This window comes from Glandiceps talaboti, chromosome 12 (assembly GCF_964340395.1).
Source record: "Glandiceps talaboti chromosome 12, keGlaTala1.1, whole genome shotgun sequence".
NCBI lineage: Eukaryota > Metazoa > Hemichordata > Enteropneusta > Spengelidae > Glandiceps > Glandiceps talaboti.
The window spans coordinates 15,842,598-15,870,029 of NC_135560.1; the positions used below are offsets into that span (position 1 = coordinate 15,842,598).

The window sequence follows — 27,432 nt, forward strand, 5'->3', positions numbered from 1 at the left end:
ACAAACATCACCTTATTTGAAACTGTGATGGACACAAACCGATTTTGGTTGATTTTTGGTACTAAATATACATATTAAATTAAAATTAGAATCTTTATGTTGAAAAGTTCAAACTATCTCCTTAAATTGGATTGCTTCAATTCACCTGAAATGCCATATCGACAACGTGGCCTTCACAATGCACTCATCTTCGCATTAAAGTCTAATGATAATGTATATTATCTTTCTATAAAACGTTTTCAAGCAACGTTATCGAAGCACTGTGCAACCATTACTCGCCGTTTAGTGATACCTTGCTTGCTGCCTTCGCGTGCATATAGGATTACGTCCTTCAGAAAAGAACCACGTCCTTCCAGTTACCTATTTATACAACTAAGCCATAGTCTACTACTAGCAGCAAGTTGTCGACACAGAGTTGACAGATAGAACAATGACGTCAAGAAAATGTATACTAGTCTTGTAGTTGACATTACCGGGTAGGAGACGAGTGACTGATTATCAACTAATCTTAAACCCATAGTTGTCTCTGCTTAAACAAACATAAACATATCACATTTGCATATGCAAATACTCCCTTTCTTATATTATCTCTGATCATTTTTACACGGGGGTGAGATCTTGAAAGAGAATCTAAACTTATTTCAATGATGGGGCCTGGAAAATGATAGCTATGGTAGAAATGACAGTGGTTACCCCGAAAATTAACATGAAAAGTCGGTCGATAATTAATGCAACTTCTTTCCACTCATTAATGATCTCATTATCTGCGTCATTGTCATCAGATTTCTGGACGAGATGTTGTAAATTTTTAGCGATTCCGTCGAGGTTTGATTGCACAGTAGCTCTCTTTCCACCGTAAACTTGGTTTTTGTTCTCTGCCATCTCTAAAAAGTTCTGCTCTAGGACATCAGGGTTTAATTCTTGTAAGCTTCCATCTAGTTTGTATTTGAGTTTCTTGTCCTTCTTCTGACTGTTCTTGCACCCACGTCGACACAGCAGAACGGGAGCGATGTACTCAAACGTGATCACTCTGAGGAGCTTGGGAGCTCGGCGGCCCTGACAACCACGATGGTGGAGCGCCAACACGATAACGCTGAAAAACATGGACACTGACACCAGCACCATGGTTGCCATGTAGTATGCAGCTGTGAAGAGAAAAAAACAGCTATGTGTCAAAGTTTGGTTCACCTGTAGGGCCGAGAAGGCACGGGAAAATAAAATCACAATTGCCCTGGAACTCATATGTGACGTGGACACCGAGTTCCAAACCGCGGACATTCTTCAGCAACAAACCTTTCTAACAATTTTTATTATTCGTTTAATAATAGATTGTCATTTTTTCTTAAATATCCACTCCCTAAGGTAGCTTTCTGAGGGGGGGGGGGGTGTTGTTCTTGAATTTCAAGTATCATGGACGAACATAACTTCGAGCTACATGTAACTCCAATCTTCGATAATGTAGCGGTACTCAAAGTGTCCTATGCTTTAGTAGCACTTGTCACATTCAGAAGAGGGGAGGGTGTGTGTAAAGAGTTTGACCGATGTGTATAACAATGACACACTGAAATCAGATTATGGGTGTGTTGTGTTTTTTGTTTGTTTGTTTGTTTGTTTGTTTGTTTGTTTGTTTGTTTGTTTGTTTGTTTGACAGACAGACAGACAGACAGACAGACAGACAGACAGACAGACAAAAAACAAACAAACAAACATCGTATATTGTATCCAGCACTGCTAAAATACTTACAAATTAATGGAATAACTTCTGACGTTGGTGGCAGTGTTTCCGCAACCAGCAACAGAAACACAGACAGCGATAACAGAATGGTAATACTTAGGGTAATCTTTTCACCGGATTCTGCTGACAGGTAGAAATCCAGCGCCGTTAACGCCGATACCAACATCCCGGGTACGATCAAATTGAATACATAGAAGAGAGGTCTTCTTTGTATAATGATTGTGAAAGTGAGTACATTGTAGGGATCGTCAGGACAGCAGGGATAATAGATGAACTCTCGGGTGATAGGCATGCCTTTTAGTGTCCATTCCCCGTTCTTTATGAACGCAGCAGAGTCTCCCGAGTCCGACACGTTCATCAGATTCAACCCTGAGGCCGCAAAAGTCCAAGATCCTAGTCGAAGGTCACAATACTGCGTATCAAAGGGGAAATATCGTATGTTCACTTTGCAGGAACTTTTAAACAAGGCTGGTGCGTACCACTTGACAGCACCAGTGTAGTCGATGTCGGCATTTGTTTTCATTATACCTTCAAATTTGTCATCAGCACTGCGGGGAAAAGAGAAACACATATACATTCAAGCAGTTTACATTGAAATTCTTCTATTTTGTGCTAGGCATGTTTGCACTACGTGTACAATAATAATTCAACGTTCAAATTCATACATGTTTTAGTTAGCTGTTACAGTAAATTTCAATGTTGTTTCATACTGACTGAAATTTATTGTAATTGAGCTATATATATATATATATATATATATATATATATATATATATATATATATATATATATATATATATATATATATATATATATATATATATATATATATATATATATAGTTTAAGTAGTTGTTTTAAGTTGTCGATATGCGTAGTGTACTCACTTATTGTACAGAACAACGTCGGGTTTCCAAATATTGGGTGAAGCAACTCGTATGTTTTTCACACCGCCGTAATCTTCAGGATCCCATTGGAAGTGAACATCGGTCCAAAACTGTGGATGAAAGAAGGGAATGTACGAACGTATTTATTAACTTTATTTAGCTCAATGAAAAATAATGAAGTGTTTCCGACATACCTACCCTATTTTCCGAAGATATGTTATCGGAGACACACGATTTATTGCCCTTACTATTGTTACTATATTTAATTTAACATTTTCGCTAAACAGCATATGGTACTACAACTAAAAAACAAACTCAACAGGTGACGTAAACAAAATGATAGAAAAACAAAGAACTACCGAAAACAAATGTTCCAGGAGAAAAGTCACAGTTTAGAATTTACTGCCCCTCAGCAATCTTCCCAAATACCATATATATATATATATATATATATATATATATATATATATATATATATATATATATATATATATTTATATATATATATATATATATATATATATATATATATATATATATATATATATATATATAAATTGGCTCAAGTAGATTAATGATTGTTCAAAAGAAATTCACTTGTCATAAATAAAAGACAAAAATCAACAGTACAAGTTCTATATAAGTACATAAACCCTGGGAACTATGGGAACTAGCTTACCTGTCTTAACCATACGTTTGTCAACAGAATTTGATTTCTTTCGTCCTGTGAATGAAATGAAACAATTACATCGATAAGGTAAACTGGAGGATTCGTCGTTGGCGGCGCTCCTGTTAAAATCACGCTGTTTATATTAAGTTACTGGAGAGTACACATCGAATCTTTAACTCTGTGTGATAGGGTTGATGAACTTTACAGCGTGTACCTATATTTAGAAGCCACGCAACCTTTTCAAAATAGTCTTTCATTCGTTGGTATTTTCACTATCCACCTGTGTGTACATTTGAGGTATATGTCTCTTTTTCTTGTTGAATCCGCTATCACTCCCCATGAGCCCATATCTTTTCATACCTGATCCATCTTTCATGTCTTATCAGGGAGACGTAAACCCTCTATCTACCTCGTGAGATACATATCAGAGCGTATAGCAATGCGATTAATTCACTACACTGATATCGGGCGTTGGTGGCGCTATAAGTAATATGTTTGCTAAACCACCAAGAATACAGATTATACACCTACCATATCAATGATCTGCTGTAGAGCTATGTCATATTGTACATCCACCGTATCGCTTCCTTTGCGTACAGGACGAACCATCTTAGAATAGTTACTCATCAAGTGTGTCACAAGCTGATAGGTTTCCATGGTAGCCGTCACTCCTACTATAAGAACAACAACGAAATCAACAACAACAACAACAACAACAACAACAACAACAACAACAACCACCACCACCACCACATCACCACCACCACCACCACCAACAACAACAACAACAACAACAACAACAACAACAACAACAAAGACACAGAAACAAACTCACTTGACAATTAAAGTTAATTGACTTTGGTGGATATTTTTTCCCCCATGAATTTCTAATAGTTGTACAGCGAGCGATGTAAGACTCACTTTATCATGTGTTAGGCCAAGCAAAATAAATTATGTTATTTCGAAGTCATACCTTGCTGAAAATCACAAACTCGCTAAAATGACCTAACACTTCCCTATATGAAAGTTTATTCCCGATAATGTCGGCGTCGTCAAAGAAATTTGATTGTTTACCATTTTGTTTCAAGAAAGCGACAATCTATTATTTCATTTGGTGGCCATTTTGAAGTGTATATTGATAACATTATTTAGATCATTTTGTTCTCTATTTAAAAACTTGCATTCCGACCCTCATTTTTCTTCATAACTTGGACTGAGAATCGTTCACCTGTTGGAGGTTTTCTTGAACTTAAAGTAACAAGACTCAGAGTAGTTAAAGACTTTTATTTCGGAGTTGCAAAGTAGTACGTTATTAACTGATGACGTTTTAGTCAATTGTAAAGGTAATTTGAGAAATGTTGTTAGACCAATGAATTGTACACAGAATGACGAACTTTTTCATTGAATTGTATTGGTAATGTGAAAATAGTTGTATTATTAGCATAAGGATACAATATTTCAAAGCCTAAGGTAGTTTAGACGAACTTCTCTAATGAAATTTTACTGTAGGCAAGTCATTACTGAATTATCTTAAAGCTAAGAAAAGGCCGGGGAAACACAATTCTCGCCACAGCAAGTAATAATGGTGGTCGCTGTCATTATACAAGTCTCGGCATTGTTTACACTGAAAGTATTTCAACGTGTTTGGAATTCACTTCAGGTCTTTATCTGCAAATCTTCATTGTCACAATGACTACATTTATGAGATTAAGTGTGATTTACTTACCGTTTTGCCAACCAGAAAACATCAAAACTGCAAACATTACAGCCAACAAATGTGTTATATTGCTTTCCATCGTTGGAGTATAGCTAAAACCTCGAAGATAATGTTGCAATTGACATGGAAATGTCGTATCGTTTTGTTAAAATCCAAAGATTTGATACAAATTCATGAAATGGGGGCAGACTGAAGGAGTGGCATTAATTCGGACACAGACCATGAAAATCGTCAGATTTGCATCACAGATAGGGTTTGGCTGTGCCAGTACCTGAAATCACCCCCTCTGAATGCTGGAAACGTCTGGGCAAATCAGTTAATTAATTTTGCTGAATTAATTAGCACGACATAATGTTATGATGAATGACACCATGTATCTTCAAAAGTTAAAGGTTTCTTAAGATGACGTTTTTATCTCTACAAGACACTCATTATATTTCCCTTAAACATCTTAATATGAAAGTCATATTTTGAAAAAAATTACATATCACAGTGGCGACGATATTGGTTGATTATTGATAATAACGAAGATAAGATTTTCATTCTTTGTATTAGGATTTCAGAATTACCTTAGATGGATTTCGGGGTCATAGTTACACATTTGTCAACTAATATAACTTAGTGTATGACGTAATTAGAAACTTCAAAATACAAAATATGCTGATTTTCAGACTAGTGTGTCGTTAACTAATTGTTCCTTTTCGGTTTTGACTCCTTGGTTAACTCGCATTTTTTTCACAATCACACGAGTTGATACAGTAAGCAGTTGCCATTATTTTTGTTGTTGATATTTTGACTGTCACTTGAAATTTTAGCCAAACACGTAATAGTCAGATTATCCACCGAGTTATACCAGTTCAGTGAGAAAGGATATAAGAATTCAATTTGATACAAATTACTAACTTTTAGGTGTGTCCACTCTCAAAATCTCGTTACGTAATACACTTAGATTATTAATTCAATTTTATCACTTTTAACAGCCTCTTATTCGACCACAACTCTAAATATAGGGACTGAAACAATCTGATGAATAAAATCAATCATACAATGAAATTAACGTCTGCTTTCGGAGAGTCCAAACGATTTGCGACAAAGGAAATATGTACACTCAGATCAATAAGCTTTTTACACATTATCAACGGTTTAGTTATTTAATAAAAACAGATTTGTAGTGAATATCTCATCTCTTAGTTTATACCTTCACGCCCTTCGATTCGTAACAAAAACACTATAAAATCAACTAATATTTTTTATTTTGAATTGAATTGACGACCACACCTAGATTTAAGATCGACCAGTACTTTGTCACCAATCAATAACAACTTGAAGTGAAAACATGCTCTATTTTTTTTATATTTGTTATGTGAAATTTGATATCGTATAAAACAATATATATTTTTGTGTGTGAGAATAATACTGACTGGAGGTATGTATTGTTTGGGAAAATACGAAAAAATGTTTTCAACACTGTTTGTCCTCAATTGTACCACCACCACCACCACCACAACTACTACCACCACCATCACCACAACTACCAACAACAACAACAACAACAACAACAACAACAACAACAACAACAACGCTTCGTTAAAAACTTAACTTACTTGTACGTCATGTCATTGTTCACACTGGAAACACGATGTTATTGCCTAAGCTTTATAGTAAGGAAACAAAACAGTTATACTGTACATAAACCAAAGAATTGCATTTCAGTACCGTTCAATTTGTTTGCCTGAATGTTATGAATACAAAACACAACAACAAAATAACCCTGCCCTTTTCCAGCTCAACGCCTAATTTTTCACCTTGATTGTATGCGCGTTCTGAACTCTCCGTTTGGGAATGGACTAGAGATATAGATAGGGAGGAATAGTTTACCCGTTCCTCCAAAGATTCAATGTTCTGATTTTGTACCGTTACTTGCAGTGTAAATGTTAGTAGAACGATAACCATGGGTGATTATCACTCTCTGTGTTCACTGTAACATCGATCAATTTACGTTCGTGTAAAACAAACCCCTGACAGTTACCCTTGATGGTTCGCCATTGTTCTTGTCCACCGTACGTGACATCACACATGTACACTTACAGCTAGCTACCTCCTATATGTCATTGGCAACCCTGTTCTTTTTAAACCTTCAAAGTTTATCTATATTCCAAACTTTTTTTCACTTAGTATACATGAGATTTATCACGATTTTGCTCCAAAATTTCACTACACTACTACTCCGGTTAATTACCCTCTGTGATGTCTTCTAATTAATGATTTTCAATAACGCCTGGTCACTGATTATAGAAGACGAGCAGAACCAACGTATAATATGCAAATTAGTTGTACAGAATCGATAGTACCCATCCGAGACTTAGTTGTGACAATATTGCCAACAGTGCCTTTTCAAGTGCGATTGTCCAATACATACTAAGTTTACTAATCGTATTTTGCATAATCTCTCATCATCGGTCTGAATACCTTCTGTGCCTATAGTCCACTGAACGTTATCAACAGAGGGAGTTACGAACCACCACACTTGAATAAGACCCGGTTCTTTTGCCATATTTTACGAACTGGCAACTCGACAGTGTGGCTGAAGAATAACCAAAGTTTGGAAAGCCATGGAGAGGCTGTGTTTTGTGGCGTTTGCATTGGTTGTAATAACAGTGACAGGTAAGGCGAAGCCGTTTATCGACATATACAAAACAATTGCTTCGTTTAAGTTGACTTTCGATTTTCAACAAGACTTTTAAGAAAACCACATGACTATGTTATAGTTGTGGCAAACGTGAAACTTAGACAGAAGGTTTTTAACGTATATAAATTTGAAATATGTCATATTCTTTCAAGGAATAGAACTACAATTCGATTAAGGATCTTTAGTTCAGCAGTTGACGTAGCAGGTAACTCGGCCAAGCATAGGCTGTCAAACCATAGACATAGACAGTGGAGGGGAAACCCTCCGAGTCCACTGTCTATGGTCAAACAAACAGTTCGCGAACGACTGGTCATCTTTAGCGTAATATGAAATGAGCGTCTAGACAAAGAACTTGGTGAGTGTAAACCCAAACACAAGAAATGGGGAAGATGGTCAAAAACTTCAATGGAGTCCTTCTGATGATTCGGTTACTGAGAATCTAACACAGTACTGTACGTTAGTTAAAATATTGACAATCATACAGAATGACCGAGACCTTCCGTTGGTATTCCTTATTAATAACCCATGTCAGTTTTTACTAACAACAATATGGGAGTATTGAATATTTGATGTCATATTGAGTTGTATAGCATCGCTTACGTATACTGTGAGGGTTATAATACAGTTATAGTAACATGTATTTTACTCAATGTATCCATTGCTAAAACCTACCAAGTTTGATTTGTTGTTGTTGTTGTTGTTGTTGTTGTTGTTGTTGGCGGCGGCGGCGGCGGCGGCGAATAGCATATATACCATGTCGGGACCCCTATAACTTCTCTGTTAAACGTGTTATACCGATATATGTCCATGTTGGTATCACATACACACTAATAGGGCGGTGTCGCAAACTTTATGACCCAGAGGTTTAACTTTTAGATAATTTCTACCTATTATGTCATATCTCGATGCTAGATCCTTGGAAGTAATACATAGTGTACAGTAAATTCTGTAAGAGCAAAACCCCACATGAAATGTGACTATAACGGTTACAATAAGAAGGGGGTCGTTGGGTTTTCATGGAACCATTCAGCGAGGATCGATTTTCTCTTTAAAATTTCAAAACGTAGTGGTCCCATTACCGGAAGCTCGCCCACACCCATCCGTTCTGAAGACGAACACCCTCCTGTCATGAATCACTGGCATAATGTGGGAATACATAGTAACATTCGACAGATGTCAGAAGTATAAAAAACAAACTGTGGCAAGTTAAATGCGTACAGTGAAATAACTTAATAAACGGATATAGGTCGAGATCAAACATGAATTCTAATCAAGTTTCACAGCTGACTTTAAAATCAATGTATAATATTGATTACTCAGTTTCTGAAAGACTGACGTCGAATGTACCATTATAAGAAATGATTAAAGTTGTGTTACGACAATTAGGTGTCTTAGAGGGTCATAAAAATCTGGAAGATTGTCGCCACTTAGCTTGGTCAATGAGAAGATGCTCTGTTCAAAGGCAATGACTACTTTATTTGTATCACCGTGTGTGTTCCTTTAATCATATTTTGTATCTTTCCTTAAAATTACGACTAAAGGTCCCGGATGCTCTTCAGTTGCAACATGATAATGATGCTTTGTTTGATATATGTAAGTGAACAAACATAAAACTAGATTGTCCTGGTCCCTATTATAAGTAGAGGTGCATTTTTCATCAATCGGTCTTGGTTTCCTGTCTATAAGTTAATGTATATGTCTGCGATCTCCAATATCACAGAATATCAGTATAGTGACATACATACAGGTTATCACAAATCGTAAAAACCAACTTGTTATTCCTAGAACAAATTTCATCATACTTTAATATAAGGCAAGACTTGTAGACGATTCGTAATATCTAATTGAATTGTTGCGGTAAAATGGCAACACGAGAAGTTTTGATTCAAATTAAAACCAACGTATTACATCATGAAACTATTCAACGAATTCTAATGATAATGTGAAAACATAACGATTGAAAATCAAATCGCCATTTTAGATGGTAATACAATATTAAGTGATTAACAGTGACACCAACAACCCTCTGCTAACTACCAACAGATTATAAATTCATAAATATGGTAATCAGCTAATTACGTCACATGACATGATTTGAGAATTTACTTCTTCAATTTTATATATTATGATATTTTGATGCTGACCTGCGATCCAAACAATAAAGGATTTACGATTAATTTAGTAAATAATGCTTTTTCCCCAGTTATTGAGTCGATGGGTGTACCTAAATATCGTTTTGTCAAATTAATGAGAACCACTCTGATCTCCTTTCAGCGATCAATATGTCCAATGAGTGGCCACTTTTATTTGTCGATTATATTATATAATACAGACTGCATTTCTTTCAGTTGTTTCCTCACGTATCAATACGAACATTAGTACCAAAGCCAAAATACTACAAATTGAGTTTATTTATCAAAAAAAAGTTATATTATCAAAAAAAAAGTTCATGTTAAATGCGTGATGATGTGAATTCTTGCAATGTCACGACAATCATCATCATCATCATCATCATCACCACCATCATCATCATCATCATCACCACCACCACCACCACCACCACCACCACCACCACCACCACCACCATCATCATCATCATCATCATCATCATCAACATCAACATCATCATCCCTATCCCCAACCCCAACCTATCACCATTGTTATTCTACTGAACGAACAGATCACGTGACAAACCCACTACTATTATAACTCTTCTAGACGATACTATAATCCTTCTCGCTGAACTGTTACAAGCTAATAGAAAGTCCTGACAGTAATTGCAGACACGGTTTAATCAAAACCAGTTTTTATTTCCATATATCTTACAACTATTAAAATTAAACGATATATCCCACGCGTGGATTATACAAAACTTGGGTCAACAAGGATAATACATTCCACGCTTCTTTCTTCTAGGGGTCAGATCGTCACCTGATGAATATAAATTACTACACGATGTCTTTGCTAATTACAGCAATATAGTCCGACCAGTGTCTAATTCTTCCCTCGCTGTGACAGTGACATACGACGCTGCTTTACAACAAATCATTGATCTTGTAAGTATCAACATTTCCTGACATATCCAAAGAAATATTAACTGTTACTTTTTAAGTAACTTGTGTGATTCTTGTCTGTCTGTCTGTCTGTCTGTCTGTCTGTCTGTCTGTCTGTCTGTCTGTCTGTCTGTCTGTCTGTCTGTCTGTCTGACTGACTGACTGACTGACTGACTGACTGTCGGTCTATGCCTGCCTATGTGTGTGTGTCTATCTGTCCCTCTGTCTCTCTCTCTCCTCTTTTTTTCTCTCTGTCTATTATGATATCATATGTAAATAAATGATAATTCATGATAAACCTAGGATAATTTATACACTCTAGGTGTAATTTTAAAACGGCACAAACTATAGTTACAAGTATTCATGTATCAAGTACAGACTGTTCATCGCTAATCAAAATACAAAGGGAGCAACGGGATTACCTTTTTACAATGTTTTCTAGTTCGACCAAGCTTTGTTCATGAAGAGTAGGTCTTAACATCATGTGCATCAGCTTACATCTTCAAGTAGAAAATCTTGAAAGTAATGGCAGAACAATGCCCTTATCAGATTGTCGTTTATTGTTTAAATCTCTACATTGTTTAGCCTATCATCGATACTATAATTCCGGAGTCATTACATTCAATAGGAAATTAAGGCTGCATACGGATAGAATTGGGGGTTGTTTTCATTGACTAATTGTAACTTTTGTATTGTATTGTATTGTATTGTATTGTATTGTGTTGTGTTGTGTTGTGTTGTGTTGTGTTGTGTTGTGTTGTGTCGACGTCGTGTTATGTTGTATTGTATTGTATTGTATTGTATTGTATTGTATTGTATTGTATTGTATTGTATTGTATTGTGTTGTGTTGTGTTGTGTTGTGTCGACGTCGTGTTATATTGTATTGTATTGTATTGTGTTGTGTTGTATTGTGTTGTGTTGTGTTATGTTGTATTGTATTGTATTGTATTGTATTGTGTTATGTTGTATTGTATTGTATTGTGTTGTGTTGTATTGTATTGTATTGTATTGTGTTATGTTGTATTGTATTGTATTGTATTGTATTGTGTTATGTTGTATTGTATTGTATTGTATTGTATTGTATTGTATTGTATTGTATTGTATTGTATTGTGCTGTGTTGTGTTGTGTTGTGTTGTGTTGTGTTGTGTTGTGTTGTGTTGTGTCGACGTCGTGTTATGTTGTATTGTATTGTATTGTATTGTATTGTATTGTATTGTATTGTATTGTGTTGTGTTGTGTTGTGTTGTGTCGACGTCGTGTTATGTTGTATTGTATTGTATTGTATTGTATTGTATTGTGTTGTGTTGTGTTGTGTTGTGTTGTGTTGTGTCGACGTCGTGTTATGTTGTATTGTATTGTATTGTATTGTATTGTATTGTATTGTATTGTATTGTATTGTATTGTATTGTATTGTATTGTATTGTATTGTATTGTATTGTATTGTATTGTATTGTATTGTATTGTATTGTATTGTCTATTGTTTCCTCGTTTCCCATTTACGATTCTCTTAACATCTTCATTTTTGACCTTGAGAAATGAGTCAGAGATTTCCCAACTTAGTTTTAAACTTCAATTGTCCAAATGAGTTTTTGAAGTGCACTTTCTTTATTACAACGCACTGTTTCTATTTTCATTATACAGGATGAGAAGAATCAAGTGCTTACTTCCAACCTATGGGTACGAATGGTAAGTCAGTATTGACAATTTGTCTGGTTTGGGTTTAGGATTAGCAGAGGATTAACAGACATTGCAGCATACATGTAACTCGTAACTATCGCAGAGATTACAATCTTTGAATTGGTTGTGTGTTTATGATGTACACTATTGGAGACACCTCAATATTATGTTGACGACAGTTTTCAATACAAAAAAAAACCGCCTGTCTTTGGTTTAAAAAAATCTATTTCGATTTTAAGAAGAGTGGAAGAGAGATGGTATTCATTTCCCACAGCTAGTTCATATTGGTAACTTTAATCGTATTTTGATACACTAGTATTTCTCAAATCTCTTCCAAATAGGACGTAATCTTTTCATTTCTATCAACCTGACATCGTTGGTGAGAACTTAAAATGTAGACCTGTATGTAAATGTCCCAGAGATCTACTGTCGTCGTAATTAAAGGCACATGACTCAATCCCAGGTTCTCGCATTTCAATGCTGTCTTATCAGTGGGAACACAAGGATTTAATAGGTTATTCTTTCCCTAATGACCAATCTTTTATATATAGTTCTACCCTAACGTTTTTTTAATTCACCCCTGGATTTTAATCCTGGACTTTTGGTGACTATTTCAACTATTATTAGTGTTGTTGGATACATTTACTTATACATCATATCCTAATTTCTCACTATTACAGTACTGGTACGACGACAGTCTCAAATGGAACCCTGATGACTATGGTGGAACTACTGTTATCATTATACCTGCAGACATAATATGGCTACCAGATATCGTTCTCTATAACACGTAAGTATAAAATTAATATGAATCCATTCAAAAAGTTTCCGGTAATAATTTCCATACATCATCTTCGTCATACAGCTCACAAATAGCCTTACAATAGATTTTCACAAAGGTTTTCCCGTCATATATAAATTTAAAGTGGCCATACGGATGGGGATTGAGTATTTATTTTGGATTTTTTAATTTATATAACAATTTTATCATGGATTCCTACTTGAAAAATCAATGTGAAACAACATAGACCAAGTCTGTGTTTGTAGCTCAATACATTGCAAAAAAGTAAAAAGATGTGTAAAAAAATTGTTGTTGTACATACAAACTGCACATTCATCACTTTGAGATGACAAGATCGCAATGTGTTGCTACATTTAGTCTGAATGAAATAAACCATGTCAAATAGTACTAGACACTATGCGCGGATATCTGCTTTTGATGTCTGCATGGTGGCACGTCAGTTCATTTCACTTTTTTGAGTGGTCATAGCAAACAGAGCCAGTAGACAGCAGTAACCTGCAATGTGCTGTAATATTACCAACATGTATTCTTCACGCTAATTGTCTAATACGTCTTAAAACTATTGCTACATTTCAGAGCCGATGAAAGTTTTAGTGGTATGATGAACACCAATGCACAAGCATATTCTGATGGCTCGGTTGCCTATTATGCACCAGCCATATTCAAGAGCACGTGCAAAATCAATGTCAAATATTTTCCCTTTGATGAACAAAGATGCAAGATGCAATTCGGATCGTGGGCTTTCCACGGTTTCCTGATTAACATCGTAAACAAGTCTTCAATTGGCGACACTAATAACTTTATGGATAATGGTGAATGGCAGTTGGTTGGTATGCCCGTTCAACGTAATGTCTTCTACTATGGCTGCTGTCCAGAACCCTACCCCGACGTCACATTTACTATCATCATCCAAAGGAGGGCGCTGTTTTACATGTTCAATTTATTGTTGCCATGTATGCTGATTTCTGCCATCACGCTTTTAGATTTCTACTTGCCTGCAGATGCAGGAGAAAAAGTGACGCTTGGTATAACTATATTGCTGGCCCTCACTGTGTTCCTTCTGTTGGTTGCCGAAACTATGCCGCCAACGTCTGAAGTTGTACCACTAATAGGTAAGTCACTATCATTGATTGGAAGGGGGGGGGCTGTAATTTATGTTTGCGCTAGTCACATGCACACATTTTCAAGTCCCCTTTGTATCTGTGTATGTTCACATAACCATATTAATCTTATTTCTTTTTCACTTCGGTTTTCAGTTTGCTGTGTTGCTTACAGTTGACCACCTAAAAAATATCACACCTCATCACATTAAACAAGTTGAGTAGGTCCTCAGACCACTATAGAAGTGTCTAAGATAGGTCTCATGGGTTGCTCTCTAGAATAAAAGTAATTCATCCTCTTCCATCCATTAGACAAGTTTACTCCATGTTATTTTTCTTTGTTTCACAGCACAATACTACGTGGGGACCATCATCCTCGTGTCCTTTTCGACGTGTATGACTGTCGTGGTACTCGGCCTACATTACAAAGTACCCGGTGCTGTTAAACCTGTTCCTCGATGGGTGCGCAAGTATCTCCTCAACTACACCGCTCGCGTATTAATGCTGGGCAATCTTGCAGAGAACCTGGAAGATGACGAATCAGACAACGTAGTTATCGAGAACAATTATCTTAAGAACAACCCTCCAGAGATGACAGAACACTTCAACAAAATTGATCGATTTACCAGCAACCCAACTTACAGTCGATTCGATTACAATGTGGTTAGGATCCTGAAGAATGTAGAATTTATGGTGGGGAAGTGCAAAGACCAAGACAAAGACGAAGCTATTGCCAATGAATGGAAATTGGTGGCTATCGTAGTAGATCGTATCTTTCTCTGGTTTTTCCTCGTCGCCACTGTTGCAATAACGGCAGGTATTCTCTCACAGGCACCCAAAATTGTGTAAAGTTTGGTCACTATTTTAAAGGCTCAGTTCGGACAAGGATTAAAATTTAGGCGTGGATCGAAACATTCTCTTGTAGAGCTATTAGAAAAAAAAATGATCCTGAATAAATGAATGATCCCTAATCCTTACGGCTCCCCTTATAATGTACCACTAGTGCAAGAACGTGGGACTTAATCATGGGTCTTTAAGTAAACTCAATTGTAAGAACTGTTGAGACTGGACCCGCATATAAAAGCGAATAGACCCGCAAAAAAACTGCCCAGCGTGGTACGTCTGCTATGGAGTCAAATACTGGTGATCTGTTCGCAGTGATATAACGACCTTTTTTTGCTGTGACCGTCCCAAATAGCTGCAGGTAGTTTTCATATCAATACAACTCGATTAAAATGTAATGTTACTGTGCCTTATAGCGTTAGACAATCCGATTACGTGAAGAACTCGTCTTGTATGTTGAGTTGTTCAGTTGAGGGGAAAAAAGTGTCTTACAAAGCAATTATTTCTTGTTTGATTTTTCAAACCATGTATGTGTATATTTAAAAAATGAAGAATTTATCAGTGTATAGGAGATATTTATAAGGATTTTTTAAGTGTGTGATAGAAGTTCCCTATTCATATAAGTAATGATCAGGTCAGACAGATGTGTACATGAAAAAGATCACCAACTCAACGAATTTTACAATATCTAATACATTACCTTCACCTGTTGGTTGCAAGAATGCACTTCAGATGTCAGTTCAGGATTTCTCATCCCCTTCTTTCTTATTGTATTATAGTTTTTAGGTAGTTACATTTAAACATGTTGATGAATTAATAACTAATCTATCTATTCAACAAATATGCTCATTTGGAGAGGGGGTTGTATATTTATGATGGGCTGTGAAATCATGATAATTGAATGGTTGGAATAGTCAGCTTAGAATCTGCAAGTTACAGGTTGCAGCTTATTTCTGAATGGCTAAGTCCTTGGGCAAGATTCGAATATATCACAACTTAACTATGTCGTTCCACTCAACCCAGCTGTTTAGTTAGGGACCTGGTATGACACTTTACCCTATCAGTTCGTACACTAATAAGTGATAAGTAATAAATAAATGACCTCTCAACACTTCAGAATTGACCATGTCATCTTTAGGTATAAAGTGTTTTGTTTATTTATGTTATTACATCATATTCTCTCCATCAAGACAAACATATTTTTTCTTTGACGTCTATATTCTTTACAGTCGTGGAATTTTTTTCATCTTCAATGAAAATAAATTAAACTTGTATGTTCAATTACCATAATTATTGCATATGTACCAGATATTACTTGCACTGGTGCGCTTGTATACTAGTAGTAGTGTTTGCACTGCAGTGAAATATCGAAAATATTATTGCACACTTAAAAATGATATGCACACGAGGACGCGATCGTTCGCTACAACACACTTAGCGTGATCGCGATGTATGATTTTTATGGAAATTTGCCGTTTCAGATAAACATAACATATGTAACAATAACAGAACCCTGTGCCACTTGAGTTCCAGTATGGCTACTCAGGGGTATTTGCACCCGTGCTTGCAGTATTTTCTGTTGCAACACTGCATGCACGGATGCAAATACCCCGAGTATAGTATGCCACACTTGTACTAAACACGTGTCATATTACTGTTAGTATCGTCTTTTTTTATGACTAACAGATAACTGAAACTGACAAGTACCTATTTATGATCGAGTTTAGAAACTCTGTATGTCTCTAATTAATTGATTCGATCATACCCTGTTTTCCATACCCTGTAGTTGAATTTATATACCGTGCTGCCCGGTATGTTACTAGCAGATACAGAAACCGCTCCAGTGTTAACAACATGATACAAACTCTCAATTAGACATCATTAGAACAACACAGGAAAGAGGCTAGATTAGCAATGCTCTATAAAATCTGAGTGGGAACAGCTACCATAAACAATAACCAGCATGCATCTTAAACCTCCATCATGATATACCAAACACATGCACAGGAAACATTATCAAATACCAACATTTAGAACAGACTACAGAAAATATTCATTTTTCCCTAGAACCATCACAGAATTAAATGGAACAATTTACCACCAGACAGTGCAACTGTAGGACCACTTGATGCTTTCAAGTCTCAATTGGCATCACACTTGGACAACTAACAAATACAATAATTATTTAACATTTATTTACTATTTAGTTTTCTTTATTTCTTTATTTCTTTATTTCTTTCTTTCTTTATTTATTTATTTATTTATTTATTTATTTATGTAATTAATTTGTTTGTTTGTTTGTTTGTTTGTTTGTTTGTTTGTGTATGTGTGTTTGTTTATTTATTTATTTATTTATTTATTTATTTATTTATTTATTTATTTACTTATTTGTTTGTTTGTTTGTTTGTTTGTTTGTTTGTCTGTCTGTCTGTCTGTCTGTCTGTCTGTCTGTCTGTCTGTCTGTCTGTCTGTCTGTCTGTCTGTCTGTCTGTCTGTCTGTCTGTCTGTCTGTCTGTCTGTCTGTCTGTCTGTCTGTCTGTCTGTCTGTCTGTCTGTCTGTCTGTCTGTCTGTCTGTCTGTCTGTCTGTCTGTCTGTCTGTCTGTCTGTCTGTCTGTCTGTCTGTCTATCTATCTATCTATCTATCTATCTATCTATCTATCTATCTATCTATCTATCTATCTATCTATCTATCTATCTATCTATCTATCTATCTATCTATTTATTTATTTATTTATTTACTTTGAATCAGAACTGCTTTAATTGATCATCCTCATTTTTGTTGCGCACTCACTGGCAAAATCTTCAACATGTTGAAGGTGGCCATTGATGGAAGAAGAAGATATGGACCAGAGAAATATTGAACATATTGAAAATGATACAAAAATCAGAAATTAAACAAAATTTCCAAACTGCACCACATACTTTTTGCTTGGTATGACGGTACAACAAATCCATGCTCTCACAAACCCTGCTTGACTCTTCGAGGCAAAATTTATAGATCATTATTTTATGTTCATACATGGATCAATCCAGTCTTGTTTGTAGGATGCCAAAAATTTCAGCATCAAGAACCCAACTTGGCCAAGTCAGTTTTCAGTGTACGTACTAGGCTCTTACCAAGTCATTGTATATCACGTGGTATGCAAGGGGCAATCTGATTGGTTATAGTGTTTACGTACAAAACGAATAAATTAGCTATGCTATAATTACGGATACAGTATATGAATGCATCCACGGCCAGTGGGAGGCTCGTTAAGAACGTTGCCGTAAAAACAGGCCGTGGTTTGCGACGATGCCCTGCCGTAAATTCTCACCTGAGTGATTCACACCAAGCTGAAAATATGTTTATGTTACCTATAGGAGTGCTTTGTTGTAATTTGATTTCAACGCTTACGATTAATATGATGTAATGGATATGTAATATAGGTTGCATGGCAAACAAAGAGGTTGATATATCTGTTGAATTGTACGATGAAGTAGGTAACACATAGATTCGTTCATGAGAATTTGTATACCACCTTTTAATCATCATATACGTCTATTTGATATATGAAACAATCCAATCTAATTACTAATTGAAACAAGTTCGTTACAACGCGAAAGATAGAGAGACTGTCTCATGCGTATTAACACGATTCTGGACTAAGTTGTCGACATTTATAAACTCATAATCACATGCATATATCAATATATACATAGAATTTTACTAAACACTTTGTTGGGCAGATATTAACACATTCATGTACGTTATTCACTTGTTACATTGTTATGTTAGATCACATACAGATATCATGATATCCATAGAATTTCACTCAACGCGGTAACAATAGATATTAACACATATGTTATGACTTGATCTTCAATTGTTTGTATAGTGTAGTATAGGTGAGACACTCGGCTTATTAACTTGTCACCCCTGCCATTCATATAAAATTGAGTTGCAGTTGGCCAATCATCCAAATTACTGGAGAAAAATTGGGGAAATGAAGACTGGAAAATTCTGAGGCCCGTTTCCTTTTGTCTTCTATTTTCGAGTGGCATTAGACTTTGTACCAAGATGGAACTCCTCATTTTGTAATAATAAGATTGAAAAAAAGCTGCTCATTTTGCCATTTTTAAATTTTACAACTATAATAATATAATATTGTTTGGCAAGCACGTTATTAACAGAATTGAAACTTTACTATTAAACAGACAAACATCAACGAATTTTACATTCATAAAGGAAATAGCAGTATTCGACAATTCTTGGGTTTTATGAAGTTTAATAATATCAGAATTTAAAATTATGGTAACTTTAATCTTTTATATCACAAAAAAATATTATTCGTTATGCTCACTAATATCCGGTAATGACACAGGTATTGTGATTAAGATATCGTTTATTTTAGATTGTCAATAAATCATAGTGACAACAGAGAAAAATACCAACCACGGCTAAAATTATGTCTCCAGATGTATGAGACAATGTCTATTGTGTTTACACCCATGCGAATAAAAGATATTCATTTCTTTAACTATGGTAGTTTCAATCGGTGTTTGGTGACATCCATGTGACGACACAATAAGTTTATGAAAATGTCAGATTAAACAAATTTATAACAAAATTAAGGATCGCACAATAAAGCTATAAATATTTTTTTTTACATAACTTTGCTTCCGTAATAAAACATTAAAACATTGTCCTGAAATGATACTGTAATTTGCTAATTACAACAAAAGACAAGTGAGCTAATTCATTCGTCGCAACTGTCTCCCCCAACCCCTCACCACAAAAATCCAAGCTTTGTCACGCTATAGATATGTGTTCTTCGTCTAGACGTGTACGGAAATATGACATGAATGGTCTTGACGTTGTACTTCGTAGATCCATTGTACATTGTAGATCAGCAGTGATTGACCTATGAACGATACTTCTTTTGTACTTTAGAAATCTATGCCAGTAATATATATATATACACATGTAGCCTAATTCAATCCTGAACTGTAAAAATATTCGCTACACAACACATAATGCCATAAGGACAAATGACTCAACAAAATCTTGTATTTTGGCTTGTACATGGTAGTACTTTAGATAAACGGCAAGCTAACAGAGTAAACCAATTGAAATAATTCGGATCCCTACAATTAATCGTACACATCTTAAATTATCGAATTTACAACAAAACAATTCATTGACTTTGCGTTTTTGCACATGACGTACAATACATAGTGTGATATGACAGGTACACTTCTTTTCAATGCAACGAATTGGCACAAATCGTCCCATCATGTTATTAAACTATTATTGTTCAACCAACTGTGTATATCACAACTTAGTCTGACCATATCGCCATTCGTGACGTTCTTCGAGCTCTTGTTTTACCATTTTGGCTCTCTGATATCATGATCAAACACAGACGTGAGTGATGTTGAAGATTCATGTAATCATGTATGTAATCATTGATCATGTGTATTATACGACTAACGCCTTTAATGTGATATCTGGATCGAATTTTGATGCACTGTTCGCTTCTGAATTTCATTGTCGATTTTTTTCACTACATTCAAAAGGAATGGCATCAAGAATAACGCATTGTTATTTTTTTTGGTACAGTTTAAATAACATAATCTTCAGAAATGGAAGTTCATCCTCAATAGTGTCATGACAAGAGTGGCGACAATTACTATGGCAAATGCAATCAGTAAAACACGTTCTATCACAATACCGATGTTAACCCAATCCTGCTGTGTTTGACTGAGACCATCATCTCGCTTTGCTTTAAAAGCAAGACGTGTCAGACAGTTTCCAATTCGCAACACACTATTTCCGATGGCTGCATCACTGGCTACATCTGACATCACGTTGGTTCCACCAGATGCACCGTTTGTTAACGTGACACTTTCATTTTCTATCTCGAGTTGTTTCACTAAGCTATTGCCAAGCGCCTCAGAGTTCAGATTGGACATTATGGACATATTGTCATCTTGGTCCATGGAGTCAACATCAGCCCTTTTGCCTTCTTCATCGTCGCCATTGTCGTCTTTGCGTAGACTTTTAATTAAAAGTGGACCAATTTTTTCCAGTAACAGCCAGTATAACCATTTCGGGGGATCGCTTTCGGGGTCATGGTGGTGAATGTTCAGAACAAACACTGATATTGCGGTCTCGAAGGCCATTAGAACGATAACCGCAGCAAAGTAGTTACCTACAGACGAAAGACATAAATTTGATGATCTCAAACAAAACTCGACTCATGGGTTGGCTAACTTTCGTCCTGTTTAGAGAGCATCATCGTGATTTCATATCAGTAAAACAGATACAAATGTTTCAAATCTGGTGTCTTTGTTTCGTGATGCTGTGCACAATTTGTGAATCTCAGCTAGAAGTTATAAAAATGGTTTGAAAGCGAGGCTGGTGACGTCAGAAATGCACCATGATATCAAAAGTTACGTCACGTTATGAATGTTCTAAATTTACATAAATATCTTTGATATGAAAGCAGTCGCTTTACTATGCTGACCAATGTATAATTCTTGTACCTCGATAAAACAAGGGGTTCGACATCTCATTTGCGGTCACAAAATGACAGCGAAGCAGCGAAAGGAATGGAAATCAAGATGGTGAAGGGTACACTTACATAAAGAGAATAACAAAAGAAAGAAGTTCGGTACGGAACTTTGTACAAATTTCTCACGCGAAAACTCTCTATCATGTAACATATTTAGCATACTCACCTAGCATAGACACTGTGTCTGACGTTGGTGGCAGTAGTGTAGCACCCAGAAGTAGAGAGAAGATAAGCGACAACATAACAGTAATGTTCAGCCCTACTTTCTCACCGGAATCACCAGGCATATAAAATCCAATCAGAGATACAAACGACATGAAGAAAGCCGGAGTCAACAAATTGAATAAATAGAACAGGGCCTTTCGTCGTAGGTAGATGGTAAACGTTATGTCGGAGAACGGTTGGGGACAACAGTTATAGAACAGCAGATGTTCTTCAGCTGGCATCGATAGTAGTTGCCATTGCCCACTCGGTGACATCATTGAATAGTCTCCAGTCGCTGTAAATAAAACAATTATATAGATATAACTTTACGTATACTGATGGCCATCTTATTGTACTGTTTCCATGGCAACAATATTGCAGTTTTACGAGCCTTGCATAATCATTTGCATACAACACTACAATGTCAAAGTTGACAAAATTTGGATTTTTTTTCAGTAGAATGTTAAAACTGAATTAAAAACAAGATTGAAATATAGTCTGGAATATACGGTACGTTGTGTCACCCTATCAGTCAATATGGCGGAACAGATCTGGACTTATAGACTAAATAAGATTAAGACGTTGATTTGAAAAGAAGAAAAATGAAATAGCATGTGTACGACACAGCTCTCTTTAATAAGAACTGTAATGTACAACAAGTATATGTTCCACGGACTTTGATTAGTACCTATGGAACTATTTCCATGGCCCTCACCAGAAATGTTCTTTCTGTTGCTTTCAGAGAGTGTATATATATTTCTGTTCTGGTGGAATAAATTTCAATTTCAATTTCATATACGGACGATACTAATACCGTTACTTAAGCTTGAAACACTAAAATCACTTACTTTCGAGTAGTAAAGACTAATTTACAAACTTGGTGTTAAGATGATCGTATATGACAAAGTGAACTTTCCGTGAAATGCAAGGGACATAAAATAAAAACTCACGATGAACTTGTTTCATTTGCACCAAATCACCAGTGTAAGTCCATGGCCCAAACGTCATCGGACATTTCTGTTCGTCAAACGGGAAGTATGTTATATCCAGCTTGCAGGAACTTGTGAAGATTGCAGGGGCAGCCCAAAATACATCCCCAGTATAGTCAACAACTGCATTAGTCATGAGAACGCCCGTTCCGGGCTCTTTGTTGACATCAGCTCTGTAATATAAAAAGGAAATTCAAGGCGATACATTATTACGTCACAGATTATTATTTTCATCTCCCATGGGTTTCTATGGTAACCAAATCAAGATAATTCAACTGTTCACACTGAAATGCTGCACATTCCCAATGGTTCAGAATTAAAGCCCTTTAAATCGCGATTAAATAACTCTAACAACTTGTAAGAAAAGATTAAGAACAAACTGAATATCTTTTTCAATAATTGATAATTATTATCGACGACTATCTACTTTTGAAAAACCAGAGTTGGCTGTTTTGTTGTGGCATAAAATGCAATGCATGTAAAATGTAGAAATGTTTCACGGTTGTGAACTCACACATCATGTATTGGTCGACTAGTTAGTAATAATAATAAAATTATACATACAAACTGAGAGATTTAGGGAATGAAAACAGTGTAATGGCATCGGAAAATCATATTTTAAAAAGGGATAATACAAACAGCAAACAAACAAACAAACAAACAAACAAACAAGCGGACAAATGAACGAAAACACAAAAACAGACAGGCAGCCAGGCAGCCAGGCAGACAGACAGACAGACAGACAGACAGACAGGCAGGCAGACAGACAGACAGACAGACAGACAGACAGACAGACAGACAGACAGACAGACAGACAGACAGACAGACAGACAGACAGAGACACACACAAAGCAAGCGTGTACAGCAGGATGGGACGTTACTCCTCGTTAGTACAATATACAATATAATTTGGAAGAATCTGTAACAACGAAATACCAGTGAGAATCGACTACCCAGTAAATACGGTATAGGGGAATTCGGAAGGGCGTACTAGTAAAATATCAACGAACAAACATACAGGTAAACAGATGGAAAACTACGACTTAGAGAAGATTGGTGTATTCCAACTTACGTTTCGTATAGTACGGTATCTGGAATCCATATTTTTGAACTACTAATATGAACTTGGGTCAGGTTATTGTGTTCCTTGGGGTCCCATGTCAAGAATGCATCCTTCCAACGCTAAAATGTATATAAGTAGTATAGAAATTAGTGGTTTTTTGAGGTAAGATAACTCGTGCGATTTTATCCTATATTAGTGTCAAAATATCAACCTCAAGATTCAATGTTGTTGTTTTTTCTATGTCAGTGTTTACACGAGGGGACAGTGTGCCTGAAATATTCATCTTCGTCAGATGTAAAAGCACTGTCTCAAATTATCGCATGATCCAATTCAAAAAGTGTGATATATGTTCGTTCATCGGGAGGTTTATTTTTTTAAATTTCATTTAAATGTGTGAACTGTATTTCTTTTGAAGTGTGAAATAAGTGTAATTTATCATTCAATTGTGATAATATAATAATTTATTAAATTAAATATGTAAATTTCTGGCATATAAATGAGATGGGTAAATTCAATTAACTGGTCACAGTGTGATCATTCAAGTCGAAGTCAAACAACTCTTTTAGGATATACTGAAGGCTACTATCACAGAACACACAATTAAATAAGTAAAGTGTTTAATAAATGATATATGTCGATCAGCTTTGGATTACGTATTGCATATTTACATAATTTATTTGACTAAATACAAGATGTGTATACAAGTACAAAAGGGTATCACTACTTAGATATGTAGTGTAGAAAAACACTACATTTTGTCAGCAGTTACAGTGTACCAATCATATCGCCTACCTGTTCTAGCCAGACTGCTGTGGTAAGGATTTGGTTTCGTTCGTCCTTCAACCCGGCATGCAAATAAGATATGGAGAGAGAAAAGTACTCACATTGAGTGTTGGATCGGACAGAGTAGAAGATGAAATTAAGAAGTGGCAAAATAGTGATATCGGATAAAGCAGTAACTATTTAGAAAACATGCGTTGTATTATTTTAGCGGAAGAATCTCGTCCCCCCCCCTGTAATTAATCATTGTATCTTGATGGAGGCCACGGGTCAAATCAGTTACCTCGCACATTTAATGGTAAGAATCGAATTATCATTACAGCATTGACCGTGCCATCTTTCTCATCACACATTGTATATCACGAAATCACACACGTTACGTATAATGCTACAGAGCCATCAAATAGGTTCGAGTTGACAAAAAATGAAACTGAATTCTATATAATTAACATACTAATGCATTATAATCAATACAATACTATTTTCTAGTGTGACCTTTTCCGTACCAGACTTGCAAAATTATGCAGATATGCTAAATAGCAGTCGTCTTGTATCTTTTCTCTACTAGATCAATTACTTATTCATAACTTATATGTGTGTAATATACACAGGAATCAAATAACACAACCCATTATAAAAAATACAAAGGGTAAACCACAGTGTTCAGTGAAGATAAAACTTGTAAATCATGATAACCATTCCATAATAAACATAATCAACTAAGTAATCAGTGATAGTTTGAACCTTTCTGGCCACTTTCTTTTCACGGGTCAATTTTATCGTATTTTGTATGTTTCTGAGAAAGGGAATCCGTGAGAAATTGCGTCCAATAATTCTACAACTCCAACACTGCATGCACAAGCCAAGACCCTTTCACCTCTTATTACTTAGTGTTTTTGCAGAAGGATTGGACGCAATATGTCACAGATTCAAGGGTCTAGACACGATAGGTATAAAAAAAAACACACACACGTTGACAAGTAACAGTAAAAATAACCGTTGTGTGTTGCGGTCCTATCACGAATATCTGACGCTAGACGCTTTGGATGGAAAATACAACTGTTCTAAGAAGAAACTAGTTAACATAAAAGGACAAGGCAACTGTAGACTTACAAGCTTCAGGATACGTGATAACTTCAAATGGTAATACACAAAGACTGTTTGGTTGTCTTCTTGTACTGGTCGTACGTAGTAGCTGTAATTGGTCAATAAATAGTCTATCAAGTCATCCTCTTCTTGACTGCAGTCTATTTCTGAAACGTTTCAGAAGTGTTAACAAAATTAACATCACGGTCATACAGTGTCGTGGATGGGAAAAATTAACAAGAATATATTCCGTGTTGTTGTTTTTTTCGTACTATAGCGTTAGCTTACTCTTCTATATCTTTTTTCTCGTCTGATAGCACATAACACGTGTGAAATAACTAGAAATTGTGAAGTTTAGATTTCGGATATTTCAACTATATATTTGTACAGTGTTTCAGATTTATAATATTCATCGGAGGAAAAAAGTCCTTGCAATCATCAATTTAGCACAATTCTAAACTTTTATTTGCCAATAGATTAGTTGACTTTTAGATTGGTAAAAGCTACGGAGTTACATAATCACCAAAGTTATGAAGATTCCGAGGAGTTTTAATCCAGCGAAGAAGAACGCTATGTTAGATTACATGTAGTACTCAGAGAATGACTCTCTTAGGGGAGGATTAAAGTAAACAAACACCTCCGTCTGTGCATGAACAATATATTGGAGTTTGCCGTTGGAAAATAAGTTCGATGCAGTCAAACAATTTAATTATGTAGACAATATCATTTTGCCGGCAAGGGAAAGTTTCATGCTTCAGTTTGCCAGTGACCCCAACACATACATAAACGCAGACAGACAGACAGACAGACAGACAGACAGACAGACAGACTCACACACAGTGACACACAGACACACAATAAATACATATATATGCTCGTACGTACGTACGTACGTACACACACATGCATACATACATACATACATACATACATACATACATACATACATACATACATACATACATACATTGTACATGGTTATAAACTGTTCTTACCTGTATTACATATCATTACGATAATCAAAGCAAACGTTAAAGCGTATACCCAACTCTTCTCCATAGTGTTTTAATAGGTGGGATACGTGTCCGATATAAAAACCCGTCTTCATGGGCCTACAGCAGAACGACGTTGTCAACACAGCTGGACTTGCTGGAATTTGAAGGGATAAACTTCGGCCTTGTTCAAAAGACACGGTGCAAAAATCTGTTGTCAATAACCGCCGGAATGCCAAAGCACAGATTTACACAAATTAAATCACTCGAAATACGTAGTCGCAGCTATGCAATTATCGACCTATAGTTACGCATGCGTGTTGATTCTTGAAATGTTGAATACTTTGGGAATGGAAGTATCTTCTCTTGAAAAAAAATGCGGATAAATTTTAATAATTTTGACAGTGCATTTTGAAAGAAAAAAGTGGAAGAAAATCTTATCTATTGCAAGACTTATATTTATCATGTCTGAAACAGATTTATTTAATGTGTGATCTGAAGGGTGCTTTAGCCACACAGAAATCCCCATTTCGGTTAATCGATTTCTGCTTACATAATCTCGTAGAATCAAATCTGTGTCCACTCTCTC

At 35.8% G+C, this 27,432-nt stretch overlaps 3 protein-coding genes across 3 annotated transcripts; 1 reads left to right on the forward strand and 2 right to left on the reverse strand.

Moving 5' to 3' along the window:
* Positions 1 to 636: 636 nt before the first annotated feature.
* Positions 637 to 5,087, reverse strand: LOC144442994 (acetylcholine receptor subunit alpha-1-A-like). The gene is made up of 6 exons (XM_078132368.1): positions 5,018 to 5,087; positions 3,823 to 3,965; positions 3,301 to 3,345; positions 2,622 to 2,731; positions 1,745 to 2,283; positions 637 to 1,145 (listed from the first exon to the last, which is right to left on the reverse strand). Exons 1-6 carry the CDS (start codon positions 5,085 to 5,087, stop codon positions 637 to 639), a joined length of 1,416 nt encoding a protein of 471 aa, XP_077988494.1.
* A 2,533-nt stretch (positions 5,088 to 7,620) lies between these two features.
* On the forward strand, positions 7,621 to 15,180 carry LOC144442995 (neuronal acetylcholine receptor subunit alpha-10-like). Its single transcript, XM_078132369.1, has 6 exons — positions 7,621 to 7,672; positions 10,614 to 10,753; positions 12,394 to 12,438; positions 13,110 to 13,219; positions 13,808 to 14,343; positions 14,681 to 15,180. The coding sequence occupies exons 1-6, from the start codon at positions 7,621 to 7,623 to the stop codon at positions 15,178 to 15,180; spliced, it is 1,383 nt and encodes a 460-aa protein (XP_077988495.1).
* A 5,611-nt stretch (positions 15,181 to 20,791) lies between these two features.
* On the reverse strand, positions 20,792 to 26,910 carry LOC144442996 (neuronal acetylcholine receptor subunit alpha-10-like). The gene is made up of 6 exons (XM_078132370.1): positions 26,847 to 26,910; positions 25,879 to 26,018; positions 23,995 to 24,104; positions 22,884 to 23,095; positions 21,896 to 22,228; positions 20,792 to 21,366 (listed from the first exon to the last, which is right to left on the reverse strand). The coding sequence occupies exons 1-6, from the start codon at positions 26,908 to 26,910 to the stop codon at positions 20,792 to 20,794; spliced, it is 1,434 nt and encodes a 477-aa protein (XP_077988496.1).
* Positions 26,911 to 27,432: the final 522 nt, after the last annotated feature.